Source organism: Bombina bombina, chromosome 1, assembly GCF_027579735.1.
Source record: "Bombina bombina isolate aBomBom1 chromosome 1, aBomBom1.pri, whole genome shotgun sequence".
Lineage (NCBI taxonomy): Eukaryota > Metazoa > Chordata > Amphibia > Anura > Bombinatoridae > Bombina > Bombina bombina.
In genome coordinates, this window is record NC_069499.1 from 1,239,784,548 (window position 1) to 1,239,807,472 (window position 22,925).

Consider the following 22,925-nt stretch of genomic DNA (forward strand, 5'->3'; position numbering starts at 1 on the left):
TTGACGTAAGGGTATCTGCGGTATGGAAAAGTTGCGGCTGGAAAGTGAGCGTTAGACCCTTTAATGACTGGCTCCAAATACCAGAGGGCGGTAAAAACCAGCGTTTGGAGCCTCTAACGCTGGTTTTGACGGCTACCGCCCAACTCTAAATCTAGGCCAGTAAGTACAAGATTTATTTCTAATGGCAGAAGAGTTCTGATTAGTTTCAAGGCTAAGATTATAAATGTTGTCCTGCTGAAAGAAGTCCCATATTTAGAGAATGTGCTTTTGCTATGATGGAGAAACAACTTAAATTATCAGATGAGCAAAGAGATCAGTCATCATTTGGATACAAGATTAGCATGGGAAATATTCCTTAAATTATGATGAAGAAATTAGAAAGACAAAATGTTATGCACAGCAGATCTGAGAAGGCATTAAAGAGCGGAAAAGGTGGGTGATAATGTTGCTAAATAAAATAATGTGTGGAGGACAATTTGGGTGAAGAATGTTGTTTAAATGACTGTGTGGTTTGATGGATACATGATTAACAATAAACACAACAATGTCTATTCAGTTGCTGGAAGACTATTATGTCTTGTGCCTTCTAAGAGCAGGTAGACATCTACAGTATGCTTTACTCTTCCTGTAAGCTTTAGTTTACTTAAAGGGGCAGTAAAGTAAAAATTAAACTTAAATTGATAGAACATGGAACTTTAAACAACTTTCCAATGTACTTCTATTATCAATTTTGCTTAGTTCTCTTGGTATCCTTTGTTAAAGAGTAATTCTAGATGAGTGGGCCCGTGTATATAGCCATCTGGCAGCCGTGTTTGTAACATTGTTTAAAGCAATGTTATACATTGTTACAGACAGTGCTTCCATAGACTGCTATAGACACGTGCACACTCCTAAGCAACTATCTAGGTTTATTTTTCAACAAATTATACAAAAAGAACAAAGGAAATTGGACAATTTAAGTAAATTGAAAAGTTGTTTAAAATCACATGCTCTATCTAAATCATAAAAGTTTAATTTTGACTTTACTGTCTCTTTAAGTCAGATGAGAATCTATTTTTGTAGTGTGAATAGAGGAAGATTAATTTACACATTTATATAACATTATAAGATTTTATTACAAGACCAGAAACTCATATTTTGCCTATCTTTCTTTTACTACTTAAAGGGAAAGTTTTCCCAGAATTTGTATTACTTAAAAATATAGATAATCTCTTTATTACGCATTCTCCAATTTTGCATAGCCAACATGTTTATATTAATATACTTTTTACTTATGTGATTACTTTGTATCTAAGCCTCTGCTGACTGCCCCCTTACCTTAAGGATTTTGACAAACTTGCATTTTAGCCAATCAGTGCTGATTCATAAATAACTCCACCGCAGTGAGCACAATGTTATCTATATGGCACAAATGAAACAGCACTGTCTAGCTGTGAAAAACTGTCAAATGCACTGAGATAAGAGGTAGACTCCAAGGGCTTAGACATTAGCATATGAGTCTACCTAGGTTTAGTTTTTAACAAAGAATACCAAGCGAACAAAGCAAATTTGATGATAAAAGTGAAATGGAAAATTGTTTAAAATTGAATGTCCTATCTAAATCATAAAAGTTTCATTTTGACTTGACTGTGCCTTTAAATGCAGTTTTTTTTAAAGTGCATAATAATAACATAAACAACTGTCAAAATGTGAACTACACATGAGAGACAAGAGTACAGACAAGAAGCCAATGAGAAGGCTACTCTAGTGAAATTAGCATAAACTGACCAGCTGAATCATAGTAACCATAAACGATGCAATGAGCACCCCAGCGTCCTTTCTTTTACTCATTATTATTCATTATATTTGTGTTATGATAGTACTATAATTTTCTATGTTTTATTTTGTGGTCCTATTTTATTGAAATATTTTGTGCTTTATATTATTATACTGTATCAGGTCTAGGGCACACAAAAATAACTGTGTTTTGTATGCTTTTCTATAACACCACTTCAGATGTAAAGTGAATATATCAATATGAATGACTATTATTTTCTCTCACACTCTCATTATGACATATTTAAATGCTAGTGGGGTCCGTACCAAGGCAATCGTTATGAAAGGATAGGTAAATAAGAAAAAAAAAAACTTCAGCAAAGCATTCAGTACAAGACTTTCTTAGATGAATGCAGAATGCAATCAAGCAAATATAACATGAATTGTAGGCAAGGAAGACTGAATAGCTGCCTAACAAAACAAGACTATAGAGGCTTCATTATGGCTTATCCAAGGATGTAGAGCAATAGAAGAATGAGCCCACAACTGAAAAAAATTGGATTTTTTCTTGCAGCATTTAATAGGTGCTAGTACTGCAGATATCTTAAAGGAATAGTAAACCCAAATTTTTTTATTTCATGATTCAGATAGAGCATGCATTTTTAAGTAACTTTCCATTTTACTCTTATTATCAATTTTTCTTTGTTCTCTTGCTATCTTTATTTCAAAAGGCAGGAATGAAAGCTTTGGATCCGGCCTATTTTTTGTTCAGTACCCTGGATAGGGCTTGCTGATTGGTGCCTGCATTTAGCTATCCAATCAACCTAGGTTCTCAACCTAAAATGGGCCGGCGCCAAATCTTTTATTCCTGCTTTTTCAAATAAACATAGCGAGAGAACAAAGAAAAATTGATAATAGAAGTAAATTAGAAAAAAAAAAATTGGGTTTAGTATCCCTTTAAACGTAAGCAATTTAGTCAAACTTATCTGATCACAGAAGAAATTAAACATAATCAGTACACAAGAACGCCCTAGTGACTTCCAAACAGAATCTGTTCCTATAAAGCTCATGATGCACAGACTTGCTGTGAAAATGAAAAAACAACAAATTCAGCATATACATTCTGCTCTTGTAGACAATCCCCTTATCCCAATTAAAAAAATGTGTAGATTGAGCCCCTCTAACATTTGCCTTATTGTGGTCAAACAAAAAATTACAAACTCCCTAAAGTATGTCCCAAAATACACATCTACAATACACATCCATATGGGTCAAGCCATACATTTATTGTATAATGGCTACAACATATTCCTTTAAACTAATAATTGTATGTTACCTGAATTGCTTCATCTCCTGCTCTGTGGCAACACTGAATACTTTATCCAGCACACAGTCTCCTACTTCAATGGACAACCATGAGTTACAAAGGAAGTACCACTTCTGGTCCCGTTCCACGTCATGAACCAACACTCTATTCACGTACCTGCAACCAGGCAAACAAAAACAAAAGTATAAGTCAAAAGTCAAACCTGCTATTTCCCTGGGACACCACACTACTTACTTTATACCATTAAACTAGAGGCAGACAGAGCGACCACAATGCAATGCTTATAACTTGCATTTCTAGATATGAAAGGTGGAAATATAGACAGAATGTGTGAGTGAGGTGAATATAATATTCTAATGATTTGAACAAATAGCTATTTACCATACAAAAGAGGACATTGTTATTACAAAGTATCTCTGCTCTTTTGTCTTACCAAGACGGCTTGTCTCCAGAATTGTCATGCCAAAGTCGTATACTCTCCAGTTCCCCCAGAGGGAAGAGAGTTGTGAGTAAAAAAACATCAGTATCTCCTCTATCAAACACAGCACCGTCAGCGTCATATAGATGGTGAGGATCACTTTCCCCATCAGAACCATACAGAGTAATGGTCACCTGTAAGCAGCATTTCAGTATTATTATTATCCGTTACAAAATGTCACAGTGTTGCATTACCATACATAATCAACAGAGCTCCTGAGAATATTTAAAGTATGTATAGACTCACTTATTTCAATTCAGTTAATGGGACATTGCACTGTTAAAGATTCTCCTCATTAATGTGTTCCCAATGAACTTTTGTATCTGCTTCAGTATATTAAAATGTTTGCAAATAGCCTTTGCCTTTATTTTGTCATTTTAAATATGTGTTTGTGTCTACTGAACTCACCACCTATGCTTAAAATATAATTGCTACATTTTTCTCTTTAGAAAAGCTATGTCAACAAACAGCAGCAAGAGAAATCAACCTACCAGTGAGGGTGGGAAATGTTGTATATGAAACAGCTGTTTTTTCTCATTGAAACCCTTCACCCATAAGTAACACTTGAATACCAAACTATTGGCATTCTTTTTTATACAGAGAGATAATGTGAGCAGATCACATTTGAATGGGCATGTCCTTAAGAACAATGGTTACTGTGAGAAAAAACTGATATTTAAAATAGAAACAAATATGAAGGTGCAATTTCCCATACATTTAATACTCTGCAGCAGGTATAACTAGTAACTAAAAACATATTAAAGGGAAACACATTTTACAGTACAGAGTTGCTTTAAGTTTAAACTGAATAACTGGAATACACTAAGGATCGAGACCACTATTTATAATTTTCCTATACAGGGGATCTCAGACAATTGATCACACATTGATTCACTTATATTCCCTAATGTGACAGTTGGCCAATCAAACTTTGGATCTCAACACACTAATCCAAGCTCTCCTAGAGCTGTTTGTTGTGCAGGAAAGCTCTTCTGTTTCGCTTAACGTAGTACATGTTGTAGTTTTCTAAGCATCCTGAGATACAAAGTGTGTTGTTGTTTTTTTGTCTGCAGCAGAGCCAGATTATCCTCAAGACAACCTAGACATTTGCATAGGAACCATAAAAAAATCTAAAATTATGGTGCCTTATTGTTTAGCTCACACACAGGGGGCTGTCCTTATTTTTCACTGAGTTACACTATGTGGCGTCTCTTTCTTTTTGCTTGAGTTTCTAGAACTATTATTATTATCAGGTATTTGTAGAGCACCAACAGATTCTGCAGCGCTATTAACATAGGCGGTATACAAGATAACATTTATAGGGAGCTAATGGGTAGAGGGCCCTGCAGAGAATTGCACTGTTGTAGTCGGCTCTTATGAAGGTGATCGACAAACAGCTGGGCTCATAGGCTTACATGCTGAGGGGTTAAAGGGGATATAAATGGAGTTAGGAAAGGTTAGTGTAAGTTTAATGCATTCCTGAATAGTAGAGTCTTTAGGGAGCGCTTGAAGCTTACAAAACTAGGGGAAAGTCTTGTGGAGCGAGGTAGAGCGTTCCACAAGATGGGAGCCAGTCTGGAGAAGTCCTTTAAATGGGAATGTGAGGAGGTAACAAGAGAGGAGGAGGAGAGTAGGAAATTGTGAACAAGGTGAAGGGGATAGGAGTATCTGGAAACAAGGTCTGAGATATAGGGGGGAGGGGGGCAGTGCAGTTGAGGGCTTTGTATGTCAGAGTAAAATTTTAGTGTTTAATCCTGGAAGCAAGAGGAAGCCAGTGAAGGGTTTGGCTGAGAGGTGTAGCAGATGAAGAGCGACATGTAAGGAAAATGAGCCTGGCAGAGGCATTCATTATGGATTGTGAAGGAGCTAGGCGGCAGCTAGGGAGACCAGAGAGGATGGAGTTGCAGTAGTCAAGGTGGGAAAGGATGAGAGAGTGGATTCAAATCTTAGTTGGGTCTTGTGTAAGGAAATGTCTAATTTTAGAGATGTTTTTAAGGTGGAAGTGGCAGGCTTTAGCCAAGGACTGAATGTGAGGAGTGAAAGAAAGATCTGAGTCAAGTGTGACCCTAAGTCATCGGGCATGCAAGGTTGGTGTAATGATAGAGTTGTCAACAGTTATAGAGAAATGGGGGTTGGAGATTTTGGAAGAAAGGGGGAAAATAAGGAACTCAGTTTTGGAGAGATTTAGCTTAAGATAGTGAGAAGACATCCAGGATGAGATATGAGAAAGACAGTTAGTGACATGGGTTAGCAAGGAAGGAGCTAGGTCTGGTGCAGAGAGGTAGATTTGGGTGTAATCAGTATACAAATGATATTGAAACCCATGGGACTTTATAAAGGAACCTAATGATGACGTGTAGATTGAGAAGAGAAGGGGACCTAGGACAGAGCCTTGCGTTACTCCAACAGAAAGTGGTAACGGGGCAGAGGATGCCCTAGAGAAGGCTACACTAAAGGTATGGTTACACAGGTAGGAAAAGAACCATGAGAGAGCTGTGTCACAATTGCCAAAGGATTGGAGGGTTTAGAGCAAAAGAGGGTGGTCAACAGTATCAAAGGCTGCAGACACATCAAGGAGGATAAGCAGAGAGAAGTGGCCTTTGGATTTTGCTGTAAGTAGGTCTTTGGTAACCTTAACGACTGCTGTCTCTGTGTAGTGATGGGGGCAAAATCCAGATTGCAGTGGGTCAAGGAGGAAGTTTAATGTAAAGAAATGGGATAGACGTGCATATACTAGCTTTTCAAGAAGGTTTGAGGCAAGAAGGAGTAGGGATGGGGCGGTAATTGGATGGGGAGGTTGGATCGAGGGAAGGTTTTTTGAGGATAGGTGTGACCAGTGTGTGTTTTAGAGATGAGTGAAATATACCGGTGCTGAGGGAGAGGTTGAAGATGTGTGTGAGTATAGTGATAAGGGTAGATGAGAGGGAGGGGAGTAGCTGTGAGGGTATGGGATCAAGGGGACAGGTAGTGAGGTCAGAGGACAGTATAAGGACAGAAACTTCTTCCTCAGTAACAGGGGCAAAAGAGCTAAATTTATGGCTAAGTGGGTTTTGGATGAGCAAGCTTTTGAAGGGGTGGGTGTAATGCTCGTGAAAAATTCCACTAACAGACCGAACTCGGCCAGTAGTCTTGTTATCCCGGCGTCGAGCCGGAATGATAGGGAATATCCCAGAGCAGAGAAAGTTCGCAAGATGAGGTAAGCAGCACTCACCACAGGCAGGGTAGTACTCAGTGGTAACCGGCAGGAAATCAGGGATAGACCACCAGAAAGGTCAGGCAGTCAGGGTTCTGCAACAGCAAGGCAGTCCAGAAGTACAGGGGTTAAACAAGCAGAGTACTCAGACAAGCAGAGTTCAGCAGCAGTAAATCAATCCAGTAGTTAAGGGGTAAGCAGGCAGAGTGGTCAGGCGAGCAGAGTTCAGCAGCAGTATATCAATCCAGCAGTTAAGGGGTAAACAGGCAGAGTGGTCAGACAAGCAGAGTTCAGGAGCAGTATATTAATCCAGCAGTTAGGGGGTAAACAGACAGAGTGGTCAGATAAGCAGAGTTCAGCAGCAGTAAATCAATCCAGTAGTTAAGGGGTAAGCAGGCAGAGTGGTCAGACGAGCAGAGTTCAGCAGCAGTATATCAATCCAGCAGTTAAGGGGTAAACAGGCAGAGTGGTCAGAGAAGCAGAGTTCAGCAGCAGTATATCAATCCAGCAGTTAAGGAGTAAACAGGCAGAGAGGTCAGACAAGCAGAGTTCAGCAACAATATAACAGTTAGCATGTAGCAAGAATAATACCCAGGAGAACAGAAAGTAACACCTATACTTGGACACAGGTGAATGTAAGTGAAGTACTTACATAGCTGCAGGGTTCGTGCCACAGGAGGAATCCAGACCGGCATCAGAAAGGAGGTAGCGTGCATCGATGACGTCACCGCCACACTCAGACAAGAGCAGACTCCTCCCTAGGCAACGAGCAGCAAGTGCTGTGTCCCTAGTAACAGCTAGAGCGGCGCGACAGTGGGAGACTGGTAGTATGTTAAGAGCTGATTTAATTTCTGATGGAGTCTATTTTATTATTGAAGTGGCTGGCAAAATCTTGAGCTGAGAGAGAAGTTGTATTTGGTAATGGGCGTGGGTGGAGAATTGAAAGTGGAGAACAGATGTTTTGGGTTTGAAGTAAGAGTAGAGAAGTAATGTTGCTTATAAAGATTAAGGGCTGAATAGTAGGAGTTCAAGATTAACTTGTAGTGAAGAAAGTCAGCTGAACTCCAAGATTTTCTCTAGTGTCGCTCAGCAGTTCGGGAACATCTGCATAGTTACTGTGTTAGAGGAGTATGCCAGGGCTGAGGATGAGTGTGTGATTTCCGAGCTATTGTAGGTGGGGCCAGATTGTCAAGGACTTATGTAAGGGTAGAATTATAGTGGCAGATAGCTTGGTCAGGGCATGAAAAGGAGGTGATGGAAGAGAGAAGAGGTTTGAGAGAGCTAGCAAACTGTTGCTGATCTAGTGACTTAGTGCTTCTTTTGAGTTTGGTGTGAGGGGTAGAAGTAGGGAGTGTTGTAGGGAGGGATGTGATGTTACAAGTGAGGTCAGAAAGAGGAAAAGGGGAGTTTGTAAAGTTTAAGATATTGCGTCGATAGTTGAAAATCAGATCAAGGGAGTGACCATATTTGTGAGTAGGAGAGTCAATCCATTGCGACAGGCCGAAAGAGGAAGTGAGTTGCAGAAGTTGTTTTGCAGAGGTGGCAGTGGGATTGTCAACAGGGAGGTTGAAGTCACCAAAAATAGGGACAGGGTGTCTGAGGAAAGGAAATAAGGTAGCCAGGAAGCAAAATGATCTTGAAATTGGGGCCTATCTATCAAGCTGTGAACTGCAAATACGCCGGAATTCCGCAGCGTAACTGTTGCTAGCTTGATCCGACCAAATATTGAAATTGGTGATGTAACATACGATCCACCGGTCTCAATCCGACGCAGATCCATGCTTAAGTCATTACAGATGTTCCGACTCTATTTGACACTTTTTCAAGGTACAATCGTGGCTATTCAGGCCCAGCGTACCTGGTTTTCAATCCGCCACCCTAGAGGCCGCGGATGCCATAGAAATCAATGGGAGTCTGAAAGCACCGAAAGCTTATGTTCGATGCTGCCAGATATCCCATTGATTTCTATGGTTGAAAACAAATTACATTTACACCTATTATTATTATTATTATTATCAGCTAACACCCTAACATAAACCCCAAGTCTAAACACCTCTAATCTGCCGCTCCCCAACATCGCTGCAACCTAAATAAAGTTATTAACCCCTATTCCGCCACTCCCCAACACCGCCGCCACAAAATAAACGTATTAACCCCTAAACCTCTGACCTCCCACATCACTCCCACTAACTAAACCTATTAACCCCTAAACCGTCAGCCCCCCACATCGCCAAAAAATATATTAAGCTATTAACCCCTAAACCTAATAACCCGCTAACTTTAAATTAAAATTACAACATCCCTATCTTTAAATTTAAACTTACCTGTAGAATTAAAATAAACTATATTAAACTATTAATCAGCCAATAGGATGAGAGCTCAATCCTATTGGCTGATTGGAAAAGCCAATAGGATGAGAGCTGCTCAAATCCTATTGGCTGAAAGATTTCAATCAGCCACTAGGAATGCAAGAGACGGCATCTTAAATTGGTGTCACTTGCATTGAAGTTCCAGTTTATGGAGCCGACCGTATGAAGAGGATGTCTTCAGGATGGACCCGCTCTGCGCCGGATGGATGGATGAAGATAGAATATGCTGTCTGGATGAAGACTTCTTGCCGGCTGGATGGATCCTTCAAGCGGGACTTCAATAACTGTAAGTGGATCATCGGGGGTTAGTGTTAGGTTTATTTAAGGGTTTTTTGGGTGGGTTTTATTTTTAGATTAGGGTCTGGGCATGTAAAAGAGCTAAATGCCCTTTTAAGGGCAATGCCCATACAAATGCCCTTTTTAGGGCAATGGGGAGCTTAGGTTATTTTAGATAGGTTTTTATTTGGGGGGATTGGTTGGTTGGGTGGTGGGTTTTACTGTTGGGGGTGTATGCATTTTTTTTACAGGTAAAAGAGCCTATTTCTTTGAGGCAATGCCCCACAAAAGGCCCTTTATAGGGCCATTTGTAGTTTATTGTAGGCTAGTTTTTTATTTTATTTTGGGGGGCTTTTTTATTTTGATAGGGCTATTAGATTAGGTGTAATTCTTTTTTTATTTTTGATAATGTGTTGTTTTATTTTTCGTAATTTAGTGGGGGGTTTTGTAACTTAGTGTTTGTTTTTTTCTGTAATTTAGTAATTTTAATAATGTTTAATTGTATATTTAATTAATTTGAGTAGGGATAGGTTTTTTAATATGTAATTTATTTTATTTAATTGGTAGTTTAATTTAATTGTAGGATAATAGTTAGGGTAGGTTAATTAATAGTTTAATATAGTTTATTTTAATTCTACAGGTAAGTTTAAATGTATTTGAAGATAGGGATGTTGTAATTTTAATTTAAAGTTAGCGGGTTGTTAGGATTAGGGGTTAATAGCTAAATTTATTTTTTGGCGATTTGGGGGGCTGACGGTTTAGGGGTTAATAGGTTTATTTAGTGGTAGTGATGTGGGAGGCCAGAGGTTTAGGGGTTAATGTGTTTTTTTAGGTTGCTGCGGGGTCGGGGAGCGGCGGAATAGGGGTTAGTATGTTTATTTATGTTGCAGAGGGGTCGGGGAGCGGCAGGATAGGGGTTAATAACTTTATCTATGTTGCTCCGAGGTCGGGGAGCGGCGGGATAGGGGTTAATAACTTTATTTAAGTTGCGGCAGGGTCGGGGAGCAGCGGGATAGGGGTTAATAACTTTATTTAGGTTGCAGCGGGGTCAGGAAGCGGTGGGATAGGGGTTAATAACTTTATTTAGGTTGTGGTGGGGTCGGGGAGTTGTGGGATAGGGGTTAAACATTTTAGTATAGTGGCGGCGTTTAGTGACAGGGTATAAATAAGGTTTGTAAAAAGCCGAATAGACGCGAGATTGATGACTGCTAATTACCAACAGTCCAGTGCTCATCGCCCGTACTTGGTGCACATCTTTTTGCCGGCTTTTTTCATAACTAAAGAGAGCGTATTGAGATACGCGGCCGCGATGTTAGGTGAGCGTATTGATGCCGGCGAATGCAACACAGTTGACGGCTTCATAGATATCCCCCTAAGTGTTGAGAAGCCAGGGGGGCGGTATATGACTTCAACACGTATAGAGAGGGGAGGGAATAAGCAAATCATGTGGGTTTCGTATAAGGAAAATGTTAGGGAAGAGAAGGGCTGTATTTGTTACAAGGTGCAAGAAGAGGAAACTAAAATACCTACACCACCTCCTTGTCTATTACAAGAATAATTTGTACCTGTATTGTGTATAGTGAAGCCAAACATCTGATACTTCTCGTGATATATATTTTATAAACTTCATTGGGACTACCCATTTAAGGGACTGTAAAGTAAAAATTAAACTTTCATGATTCAGAAAGAACATGACATTTTAAATAACTTCTCAATGTATTCCTTTTCTCTAATATGCTTTATTATCTTGGTTTATTTTGTTGAGACAAATACCTAGTTAGGCTCAGGAGCAGCAATGCACTACTGGGAGCTAGATGCTGATTGGTGGCTGCACATATATTCCTCTTGTCATTGTCTCAACATATGTGTTCAGCTAGCTCCCAGTAGTGCATTGCTGCTTCTTCAACAAATAATTCCATCAGAATGAAGGAAATTGATAATAGAATTAAATTGGCAGGTTGTTTAAATGGTATGTTCTATCTGAATCAAGAAAGAAAATGATGGGTTTTCCTTTAAGATAAGAATTTATTTTCACAGAGAATTTTACAGTGGTTGTGCGCCCCCTGGGGCATATGCTGTTTGTGTCATTACTTTGTTGTAATGCTTGATGTATATCAGAAGGTTGCACAGTGACACCATAAACATGATGCACACACTACAATCACATACCTTGGATGTTGTTGCTGCCCCTCTGCGGTGACCTGTGAATATTGTGACAAGATACCGATACTGCGCTACTGGATCATTGTCTTCCAATGTTATAATCTTTACCTGCAGTCACAAATACGTTTATTAAAAAAACAATGGCACATTAAGCTTTATGGAATTATATAAAATGGACATTCCAGATTAAACCATCCTGGAGCTACAATGTCCCAACTCACTGGCTGTTAAAAACAAAACAAAACTTTCCTATTTTTTTTTTTTATTTTTTTTTTATTCTGAGAGCTTTGGATTGTTGACTGTCAATCAAGGGAAACTATGGCTGTATATATTCCAAGATCTTAAGAGTTAAAAAAAAAAATAGCTGTCATTAGGACAGTATGTTGCAAAGTCACTATTTTGGGTCTACAGAGCTGCAGAATAATAATGTATAATAGTCAATAAGACAGCACATAAAACACAAACATTAATGATGTTATATATAAAGTATAGCCATGACAGCAAATGGAGTAAAATTATATAATAATTTAAATGGGTATTGTGTTAGAGCAGTTTATTTGTAAACATATGTTTAAAGGAACATTTTTGTTTCATGATTCAGATAAAATACACAACTTTAAACAACATTTCAATTAACTTCTATTATCTAATATGCTTTTTCTATCAGTATCCTTTGTTAGTGGAGCCGCAATGTACTACTGGGAGCTAGCTGAACAGGTTAAGTAAGCCAACAACAGCAGCCATATATGCACAGTCACCAATCAGCAACTACCTCCTAGTAATGCATTGCTGCTCCTAAAGCTACCTAGGTATATTTGTCAACAAAGGATAACTAAGCAAATAGATAAAATAAGTAAATTGAAAAGTTGATTAAAACAGCATGCTCTGACTGAATTATGAAAGTTTTTATTTTGCTGTCCCTTTTATCCCTGCAAATGGGTTAGCCAAAGTTGTGCTGCTTTGTCCCTCTAGATGAGCTTAAACAGGTAGATGAAATACAGCACCCACCAAACACTGAGCACGGAGAGGGTTAACCAAGCCCAACAGAATCAATATAAAGAGAGTTCTCCAGCTAGTGATAATCCAAAAACCTTTATTGTGCATACAGGGTCCAAAATCAGCAACGTTTCGGGCAAAAACTTAGCCCTTTATCAAGCTTGATAAAGGGCTAAGTGTTTGCCCGAAACGTTGCTGATCAGCTTGATAAAGGGCTAAGTGTTTGCCCGAAACATTGCTGATTTTGGACCCTGTATGCACAATAAAGGTCATTTTTGGATTATCACTAGCTGGAGAACTCTCTTTATATTTATTCCCTCCAGATGAGGATACAGCTGGTAAACAAATGTGAAACAGGCATACATACATATGCTCCAATCACTGGCAAAATTCTCAACTAGAGATAAATGGGGGTGTTCCAAGTGTTCAACTTTGACTGTGGTTAACCCTTTGTAGAAGAAAAACATACATTGTTTAAAAATAAAGTGTTTTTCTGTTAGGGGGTATATAACAATCTTTGTCATATATAGTACAAGGCCACTTCAGTCACAAAAAAGATAGTTTTCTAATGGTTATCTTATGATTTCCTATGATTCTAACTAATTATGGTTTTATGGGGGTTGATACCCCAATTGTTTACATTGCACACTATTGCTCAGCAAACCCATGGGTATATAAGTCCTGGGGCACTGTCATACAGCCTTTAAAACTATAGTCCTCAGCATGCCGTGGTCAGGTACTCTTGCACACAGCCAGGACCAGTGCTCTTTCAAATTTTCAGATGTCAACTAAATTGTGATTCCTTGGTGGCTGTGGATGCAGGTTTGTTGGTTTGGCAGCCATACTAGTTTTTCCTGCTGATGGTGGCACACTTGTACCCAGGAAGATCTAGAGCTGCATTTCACCCACTCGCCTTCACTGCAAGCTAGGATTCTTTATTTAAGTTTATATTATTTTGCACTAAATTTCACATGATTTCTTGAATTTTCGGATTTCAATGCCTTGACAAAAAATATTTTGGTGCATGCTCAGGTCAACATCTGAATGATCATTTACATTTCAATGGAGTGCCTGGAGGTTTTAAAAATATTAACTGAAAAAAATACACAAAATGAGAAATGTCACAAATTACTAGTATCAGTAAAGTAAGCACACCCTGACTTTAACACATAGGCCAGTTATCAATTTTAAATCACAATCTTTTACATTAGAAAATCTAATGGAAAAACTGTGCAATAATTCTGAGGAAATCCAGGCTCCAAAAATGTTTTCTGCTTATATTTTATCCAGATATAGAAAATATAAATAAATTATACAGAACGGGAGCAGCTTAGCTGATTCTAACACCTTGTTATCTAATGGGCTGGAATACCTTTCAAACAAAAGCTAATAAGAAATGGAATTGGATTTGAATTTAAATTTGTGTTGGAATAAACTCCTATACCAGTACTTACAATTATAACAATAACAACTAAAAATAACAGATGTTGATTACCTTGGCATTATCCTGGATATCTTTTCTTCTTGCCCAGATTAGCACAAGCACATATAGCACAGCGATGCAGCCCACTGTAGTGATCACCACAGGATTGTCCACGAAAGTAGCAAAGAGTTCTACTGTTCTACTGACGTCAATTGCATTTGGCATCACTATGAAGGAGCTGCCAAAGAAGGTGAGGTGAGTGCAGAGACACTGAATGCTGCTTGGAGTGGTGTAGGGTCCGACCTGTTGAAGAAATAGTCACAGGTGTGAAAGAAAGCATGCTGACGTGCTGATTAGATTTTTACTTTTAGAGGGCAAAATACCATGGGATAGCTTTGATTCCTGATAAAAACACTTATTTGCATAGTTCTCAGCTAATGACCAAGGGGATTTGTAAATAAGCCATTAACATGGAAGAGAGTCTACCCCTTGATATTTTTCAAATATTAATTACAAGCAGCATGTAATAAAACTCTTGCATTTTTTTTCCACACCTGCACTGCAAATAATTAGAACTTTTTAATCCCATAGCACATGTTTATCAAAATGCACTAAATGTAGTTCTTTTACTTAGTACAGAAAACACATTTGCCAATAAAACATGACTGCCTCCAAGTTGATGGACAGGAAAAGATAATAATCATATGTATTTTTTTTTTAATTTTAAATGGAATAAAACACCAAAACCATCCTTTTTTTTTTTTTTTACATCTGAGCATTTTCATGGTATCTATAAAACAGGTAAGAATTCAACCCGGCAGGGGTGTTTGGGTTGATGAATGCACTGACCCAAAAAATACTTGAGGAAAGAAACTATATTTTTCTTGGATTACTATAGAAGCTAGATCACAAAGGAGATATGCTAAAGCGGTACCTACTAGGGGTAAAGGAGGAGAAACACCTAAAATAATGCACAATTATATCTATTTTATAATAAAACGCTCCATAATGCAGAATTTTGCTTACAAAGCAGCTTCAGCTGGGGGCTGGATACATATTATTGTTAGGTTCAAAACAGACATGGAGCTTAAGCAAAATACATTTGGAAATAAATCAGGCAGCACATTATAAGATGTGAAGCAATAATACAACAGCAAGGTTTTAAAAAGCACTGCTAATAGAATAGAATAATTTATTCACCAAGTATAAAAAAAGAAAAATATACCAGGAATACTTCATGGTGCAAAAGGTATCAGGTGACAATGAACAAACAAATACAATCAACAGTATAAAAATCTAATCATCAAATATATTCACAAAGAGTGACTAAAGTGCAATTTATCGTACCAAAAGGGAAATAAGAGAAGTATTCCTGTTTGCTATTTAAATAGCACTTAAAATGCTCAACCTTGGCTTACGATAAACCGAAACGATTAAAAAGCAATGGCCAGGGTGAGATGAATCAGATAAAAACATTTCCGAATTTCGTATTCATTCTTGAAAAGTAAATTAGTTGACAGCCAGTAATAAGTGAGATTTAACAAATACTCATGTTCAGGGCATTTCCTTCTTTTTCTTTTTCTTTTTTTAACCAATTTCTATGTATAAATAAAACATAACCCTAATGAGCACCCAGGAAAATTGATAGAAACCCAAATATAGTATAGATAGAATGTTTGCATATTTCCTTCCATATAATACGTGCATAGAGGGCAGGTATATTCTTCGAACAGAATGCATTTGGCACATTGCCTGGGCTTGGCGCAGTTTGCACAATCAATTAACTGCATTCCCATTTGCACTGTCAAATATTTGCCTGGCTGCCACATAGGAAACAGGCAGGTGCAAATGTCCCTGTAATGAAGAAAATGTATGTTATGTTTTATCTCTGAGGCACCTGCTGCCCTGTCTATCAATAGAGTTTTCTTTACCAGCAATTATCAGTATCTATGACATGGAATAAGTTATTTACACCCATGTATCTTGTTAGTTTTAAATTAAAATAAATTTAACAACCTTTTTTTTTTTTAAATCAAAGATTTTTTATTTAAGGTATTTAGTAATACACCATTCTTATCATGTCATCAGAAATATCATCTCTACATCATAACGACAATCCTCAGTACAAAATGAAAGACAAAAAATATACAAGTACCCTCTGAGATAACACAACTAAATACAAAGATAACACTCCAGAGAATTACTCAAGAGTTAGTTAATTACACTTATACAAGAGGATCATAACATATAAGAAATATTATAATAGCCATTATTAATGTAAGTATGGTAAACAGAATTGATACCTTAGGTTTTTATTATGTTTGTCAATATTTCTGTAGTACCTTATTATCAGGATATACTGCCTATTATAGTGACATTGTGATACTGTACTTAGAGTAATAGCATACAATATGAGAGGTACTATTCTTTATTGTAACAGAATATTTTAACTCTCTAGCATGCGTTCCTCACATATTTAGAGGGTCCACTCTTGAACCTTGCTATACTATTGACCTAGGCAAGAGGAATTATAATAACATTGGCCACTCTTGGGCCTTAGCAAAATTCACTATCTAATAATATGAGAACCAAGCTTGCTATCCTTTATATCAATAAGTGAAGAATACAAAGTTAGATATAGCATAAATAACAACCTTATATATATAAACAGATCATACAATATGATTTAGTCAATTATTATTAGATCTCATATTATGCAAGACTACTGAAAATATAGATTTTATCAACTGATGACACATTATAGGGCTCCAGTGGAGAACACACTAGCATTATTTACAATAAGTGATGGATGGCTATGAAATGTATAGTAAAACAGGAGAGAGAATTACCATGGACAAGTCTAAAGGTATACACTGGGATGATAAAATGGCAGACAAAAGTAATAGGTATGATTACCTTAGGATGTATTCCAATAGAGTACAGGGGGGTGATAATAGAGGATAAATACTCTCCATATAGTAAATTAGCATATCTCCCGGCTGCTAAATTCTGCATTGTTTGAGCTTATATAAATAACTTGTAGTATACAAATCTACTAGGTGAAGTCTGATGAGTTTAACCTGATTCCAAGATCGGCACTCCCATTTTTTTAACTAGGGACTTAAGGGTCTAACATTAAAAAGGCAGTATAGACATAATGACCAGTGATAAAGGGTGTTCCCCTGAATGAGTGTAATATGAAGCTAGGAGATTTAGTTCATTATGAAATAAACCCCTACAGGATTGAACAAACCTTTGCACCATACAAACCCCCCTGGGAAGTCTAAGTAATATCTGGTAAGACATGAGTTAGGATATGATGTTTTAAGGTAGCATAGATGCCCTGTAAAATTATCTCCACCCTGTAGTTGCTTTGTTTGTGCGATATGTACTCCTGCACCCCAGCCGCTGGCAGAGGGGCACCCCCACATAGGCTGATTTTGGAGGTATAATTAATTAGTTAAGTTACATGGCTCTACTCAGCTAAACGGCTAAATATACATGAGAGACAGTAAGATTATGTGGAGATGAACCAGAGATAGTCACTCATGCCGCAAAGGTTACCATCTACTACTACTAGATTGAACTCTCATATTTATTAAGGGGTTAAACGTCAGGACTCGTGGTAGACTTCGAGGAATTGTTTAAGTACTTGGATCTAAAACAACAATCTCCTACCATATTCTGCTAAATATTAAGACAATTGAGTCTGAAAATGACTGGATAATTACAGTTGCTACTGGGTCACACCATTCATTTGAGATATCATCAGATAACGGTATATTTAGTAACTACATTCCTCTATGTTCAAGCCCACATGCTATCAGATCATGGAAGTCCAGCGGGAGAGAATGTTACTGGGCCAGTATCCACATGTGGAAAGTCTATGACTAAATTAGCCGACACCAGCTTTAGGAACTACCAAAGTAAGTATACATCCTATTCACAGCATGTCCTTGCGTAGGCTGCAGCCGTAATAAGAAGGCATGGGAGAACGATGGCAGCTTTTCTGTTCCCATTTGAGTGGAGCCGGCTTTTGGGTAAGGACTAGCTCAGTTCCATGTCCAACACTCATAGAATGAGCCGTCTTGTCCGCTGTAGATAGTCGGATCTTACTCCCATGACTCCACAAGCTCACGTTGTCATTAGCTAAATTCTCTCCCTCCTGTCCTCCCGAAGCGATAGGAACAGAACTAACTTGGACGGAATCTTCCTGTCTCTAAATTAGGACTGAGGTTACTGAAAATTCTTTCAAGTTTCGAAGTGCCGAGACCTCAGTAGCTGCTGAAGGTGATAGGGTGTCGCCATCTTTAGTATTGCAGATGTGCTCATGTGCACCATAGCAGTCAGAAATATACCAAGACAGCTGAGCATAGTGATCATCCAACTTGTCACACAGGTCTTCTGGTTCCAGAACCTGACCAGAGGTTTATGATGCTACGTAGATATTTCCAAGTGCCAAGATCTCTGTGTCTGATGTAGGCGATGATGCTTCGCTATACTCAGGGATGCGATCGTGTGCATGCGTGCCACCACAGTTAGTGATATCCCAGGATAGCTGTGCATGATAAACATCCAGAGAGACACTAAAATTTTTAAGAAGCGAAAGCAGTGCGCTCTCCATGTCTCCCTCAGTTTAGCTCGTGTAGTACATTTCAGCAGTTGTTGTATACCTGCTTGTTTGCAGCCTGACCCGTGCTGCTGGGGGGAGGATTAAATATTTTCTTGGTAGGCCGCCGTCTAAATGTTAGACAATCCAAAACACAGCGAAAATGTCACTAAAACAGCAAAGATTTGATAAAGATCTATTCCGCAGATGATAAAGCATCAAATTGTAGCTGTGGCAATGGATGATGCTGCAGATTCTATGGGAAAATCTATAAATTTCTTTGATCTCTCTTGCAGACTCAAAAATTGCGGCCGGCCAAGACCGTTGCTTAGACACGCCCCCAACAACAACCTTTTTTATGCAGCAAAATATTTTAATATGTTTACAAAGTGCCTGAAAGAAAATGTTAGAATGTAATATCCATTTTACTCCATTCTTCGGCCTCCTGTTGCAATAAATGTAAATGTGACCCGCCAGGTGCATTCATTACAGCTGCACCTGAGACTTTACCCTGAATTTACCAATCAGACACTCATTAACCCCACTGTTCGTATGACTATGGTTATAGGGGTGAGGACAAAGCATGCATTCTGTGCTACAGCTTATAAACTACCAAAATCTACAAGACATCTTGTTTTGCATATCTGTCCTATAATAATAACTCAGATCTGTGTAATAATTCATTGAAGTTTCTCAGTATTATTACTGAACTGTATAGCAGTGCTGCAGAACTGAAAGGCAAGTAAACACCTTGTAATTACAAGACATTTCTGTTGTGTTACTATAGAATAAGAAATCAAAAAGGAGAAAACAGGGGTACTAATGACACTACTTATGTAAGGGGTTAAGGATTGCTTATCTATATCACTTAATTGAGTCTAAAGATCTATAAGCATGGGTGCTGTGTACTGGATACACAAAGGACAAATATGTCAGTCAAAGCTGACGATTATGTACACATGTGTAGCACTCACTATCCTGTTTAGGCCAATTGGAAGGATTAGTAGTCAGGCAGATGGAAGGAGGAGGAAGCTTAAAATTAAAATATAACCTTTATTAGGATACTTAAAAATTCAGACATACACACAGAAAAACAACTCTAAAAACACAGGAAGTGGGAGGTTATTAATATATAAATGCACAGAAACAGTGTAAGCCACTTCAAAGTTAGTACAACTTATACTAGAAACAAAAGCACTGGCCTAGGATGTAGATTTTAATCCATAGTCAGAGTATGTATCATGTATTATAGGAATGGATATATAGGTCCAGGGGGTCTCATAAGAGAATAAAATATAGCATATAAACAAAGGTAATAAAATATTCCCAGGTGCTAGCGTCTATAAGTTGCTATTATCTTAGGTGAATTGCTTACAAGGACAGCCTTTAAGTATGCTGTTACTAGTAGAATATTATATATTATATATTTTTATTGATACTGCTACATGCAGCTTTAAGAGTATTATAAATAAATATATCAAAGAGTTAAAACGATAAACTGTCAATACTAAATACTAGGAGTGAGTTGCTAGTCTAATTGCGAGTAGTCTTTAGATAACCCTCGATGTAATAAATAATAAAGGATTATTTTCAGTCTATGATATGTCTAAAGAGTCTTTGCATCAGCAATATTTATATCAGGATAAATAATTAGTGGGTAATGAAATAGTATAAGTACAGATTAAGGTTGTTATTTTTATACGTTAAATCTGTAGTATAAATTAAGGATAATTATTGCAACACTATCGCTACATTCATGTAACGTTAATATAATTATCATAAAATGATATTCGTATATTATCAACCTGAAATTATACCTTGTATCAAAAGATACATGTGTCCACTATGTATACGCAATTACGTCTGATATAGAAATGCTAGTTATCACTTGTGGCATAACACTAACAAGTCAGCGGTATCTACTTGTATCCTATATTAAGTTTTTCAAGAAGCTACTAGTGCTCAGTATACCGGAATGATCTTAGTCACGTCCTATCATTGAAACCACATTGTTTTTAGCAATAGACACAATACATTTTCGGCAGAATTGCAGGTATAATATTATTATAAGATAACATTATGTTTCCCCATAAACGGATAGCAAACAACTGTTTCCTAAATATATTGAGATACGGTAAATAGCGGTAACTGACGCTTGCTAAATAGCTATGTTAAAGTATATATGATCTGCCACGTGCTAATATCCGCTGCGTGTAGTCATCACTATTATGTATCAGGTCGCTCAAGGTAATAATAACCACCACAGATATTCCTGCTAAGTTTTTTAAAAAAATACTTATTTTATAAACATTAAATTAATCCCTGACATGTTTCGCCACTCATGGCTTTATCAAAGGGTACGGCGCGGCGTGAAGCGTGAGTATTTATTGGCTTCATAGCTCCGCCTCCTAAGTTGTCATATTCCACTTAGATCACTTTTAACTTAGGTCCAATCACAGTGGATTTAAGAAAATTACAACAACTTGGATCGAATCTAATTGGCTGATCTATATGAAAATAAGGATTTAACATATATCAATTGTATTGGGCAAATATGTATGATGTATATATAAGGATCGATATTAATTTTATATTTAAAAGTGAAAGGTAACTTGATAAACTTTATAATCTCAAATGTAATTTTCTTAAATCCACTGTGATTGGACCTAAATTAAAGGTGATCTAAGTGGAATATGACAACTTAGGAGGCGGAGCTATGAAGCCAATAAATACTCAAGCTTCACGCCGCGCCATACCCTTTGATAAAGCCATGAGTGGTGAAACATGTCAGGGATTAGTTTAATGTTTATAAAATAAGCATTTTTTTAAAAACTTAGCAGGAATATCTGTGGTGGTTATTATTACCTTGAGCGACCTGATGCATAATAGTGATGACTACACTCAGCGGATATTAGCGCGTGGTAGATCATATATACTTTAACATAGCTATTTAGCAAGCGTCAGTTACCGCTATTTACCGTATCTCAATATATTTATGAAACAGCTGCTTGCTATCCATTTATGGGGAAACATAATGTTATCTTATAATAATATTATACCTGCAATACAGCCGAAAATATATAGTATCTATTGCTAAAAACAATGTGGTTTCAATGATAGGACGTGACTAAGATCATTCCGGTATACTGAGCACTAGTAGCTTCTTGAAAAACTTAATATAGGATACAAGTAGATACCGCTGACTTGTTAGTGTTATGCCACAAGTGATAACTAGCATTTCTATATCAGACGTAATTGCGTATACACAGTGGACACATGTATCTTTTGATACAATGTATAAATACAGGTTGATAATATATGAATATCATTTTATGATAATTATATTAACGTTACATGAATGTAACGATAGTGCTGCAATAAGTATCCTTAATTTATACTACAGATTCAACGTATAAAAATAACAACCTTAATCTGTACTAATACTATGTCATCACCCACTAATTATTTATCCTGATATAAATATTGCTGATGCAAAGACTCTTTAGACATATCATAGACTGAAAATAATCCTTTATTATTTATTACATTGAGGGTTATCTAAAGACTACTCTCAATTATATAGATCAGCTAATAAGATGTGATCCAAGCTGTTGTAATTTTCTTAAATCCACTGTGATTGGACCTAAGTTAAAGGTGATCTAAGTGGAATATGACAACTTAGGAAGCGGAGCTATGAAGCTAATAAATACTCATGCTTCACGTCGTGCCGTACCCTTTGATAAAGCCATGAGTGGCGAAACCTGTCAGGGATTAGTTTAATGTTTATAAAATAAGCATTTTTTTAAAAGCTTAGCAGGAATATCTGTGGTGGTTATGATGCATAATAGTGATGACTACACGCAGCGGATATTAGCACGTGGGAGATCATATATACTTTAACATAGCTATTTAGCAAGCGTCAGTTACCGCTATTTACCGTATCTCAATATATTTATGAAACAGTTGTTTGCTATCCGTTTATGGGGAAACATAATGTTATCTTATAATAATATTATACCTGCAATACTGCTGAAAATGTATTGGCATCTATTTATCAAGCCATCAAATTACTTGCATTTGACGGCACCAATACGCTCGCCTAAGATCGCCTAACATCGCTGCCGCAGACTCTAATAAATGTATTAACCCCTAAACCACCGCTCACGGAACCCCGCTACAACTAAATAAAGTGTTTAACCCCTAAACCGCCGCTCCTGGAGCCCACTGCCACCTACATTATACTTATTAACCCCTAATCTGCCCCCCCCTACACCGCCGACACCTACATTATATTTATTACACAAATTTCAGCACTCTTCCTTCCAAAAATGGAACA

At 37.5% G+C, this 22,925-nt stretch overlaps 1 protein-coding gene across 1 annotated transcript in view; it reads right to left on the reverse strand.

Annotated features, from left to right (window-relative positions):
• The window catches only part of LOC128647972 (polycystic kidney disease protein 1-like 2), a 543,684-nt gene that overhangs the window by 176,624 nt on the left and 344,135 nt on the right, over nt 1-22,925 (reverse strand). The window contains exons 24-27 of the mRNA XM_053700651.1: nt 14,053-14,283; nt 11,568-11,669; nt 3,516-3,694; nt 3,092-3,238 (exon numbers count right to left, since the gene is read on the reverse strand). Of these exons, the coding sequence (XP_053556626.1) occupies nt 3,092-3,238; nt 3,516-3,694; nt 11,568-11,669; nt 14,053-14,283 (659 nt within the window). The remainder of the gene's footprint in view (nt 1-3,091; nt 3,239-3,515; nt 3,695-11,567; nt 11,670-14,052; nt 14,284-22,925) is intronic.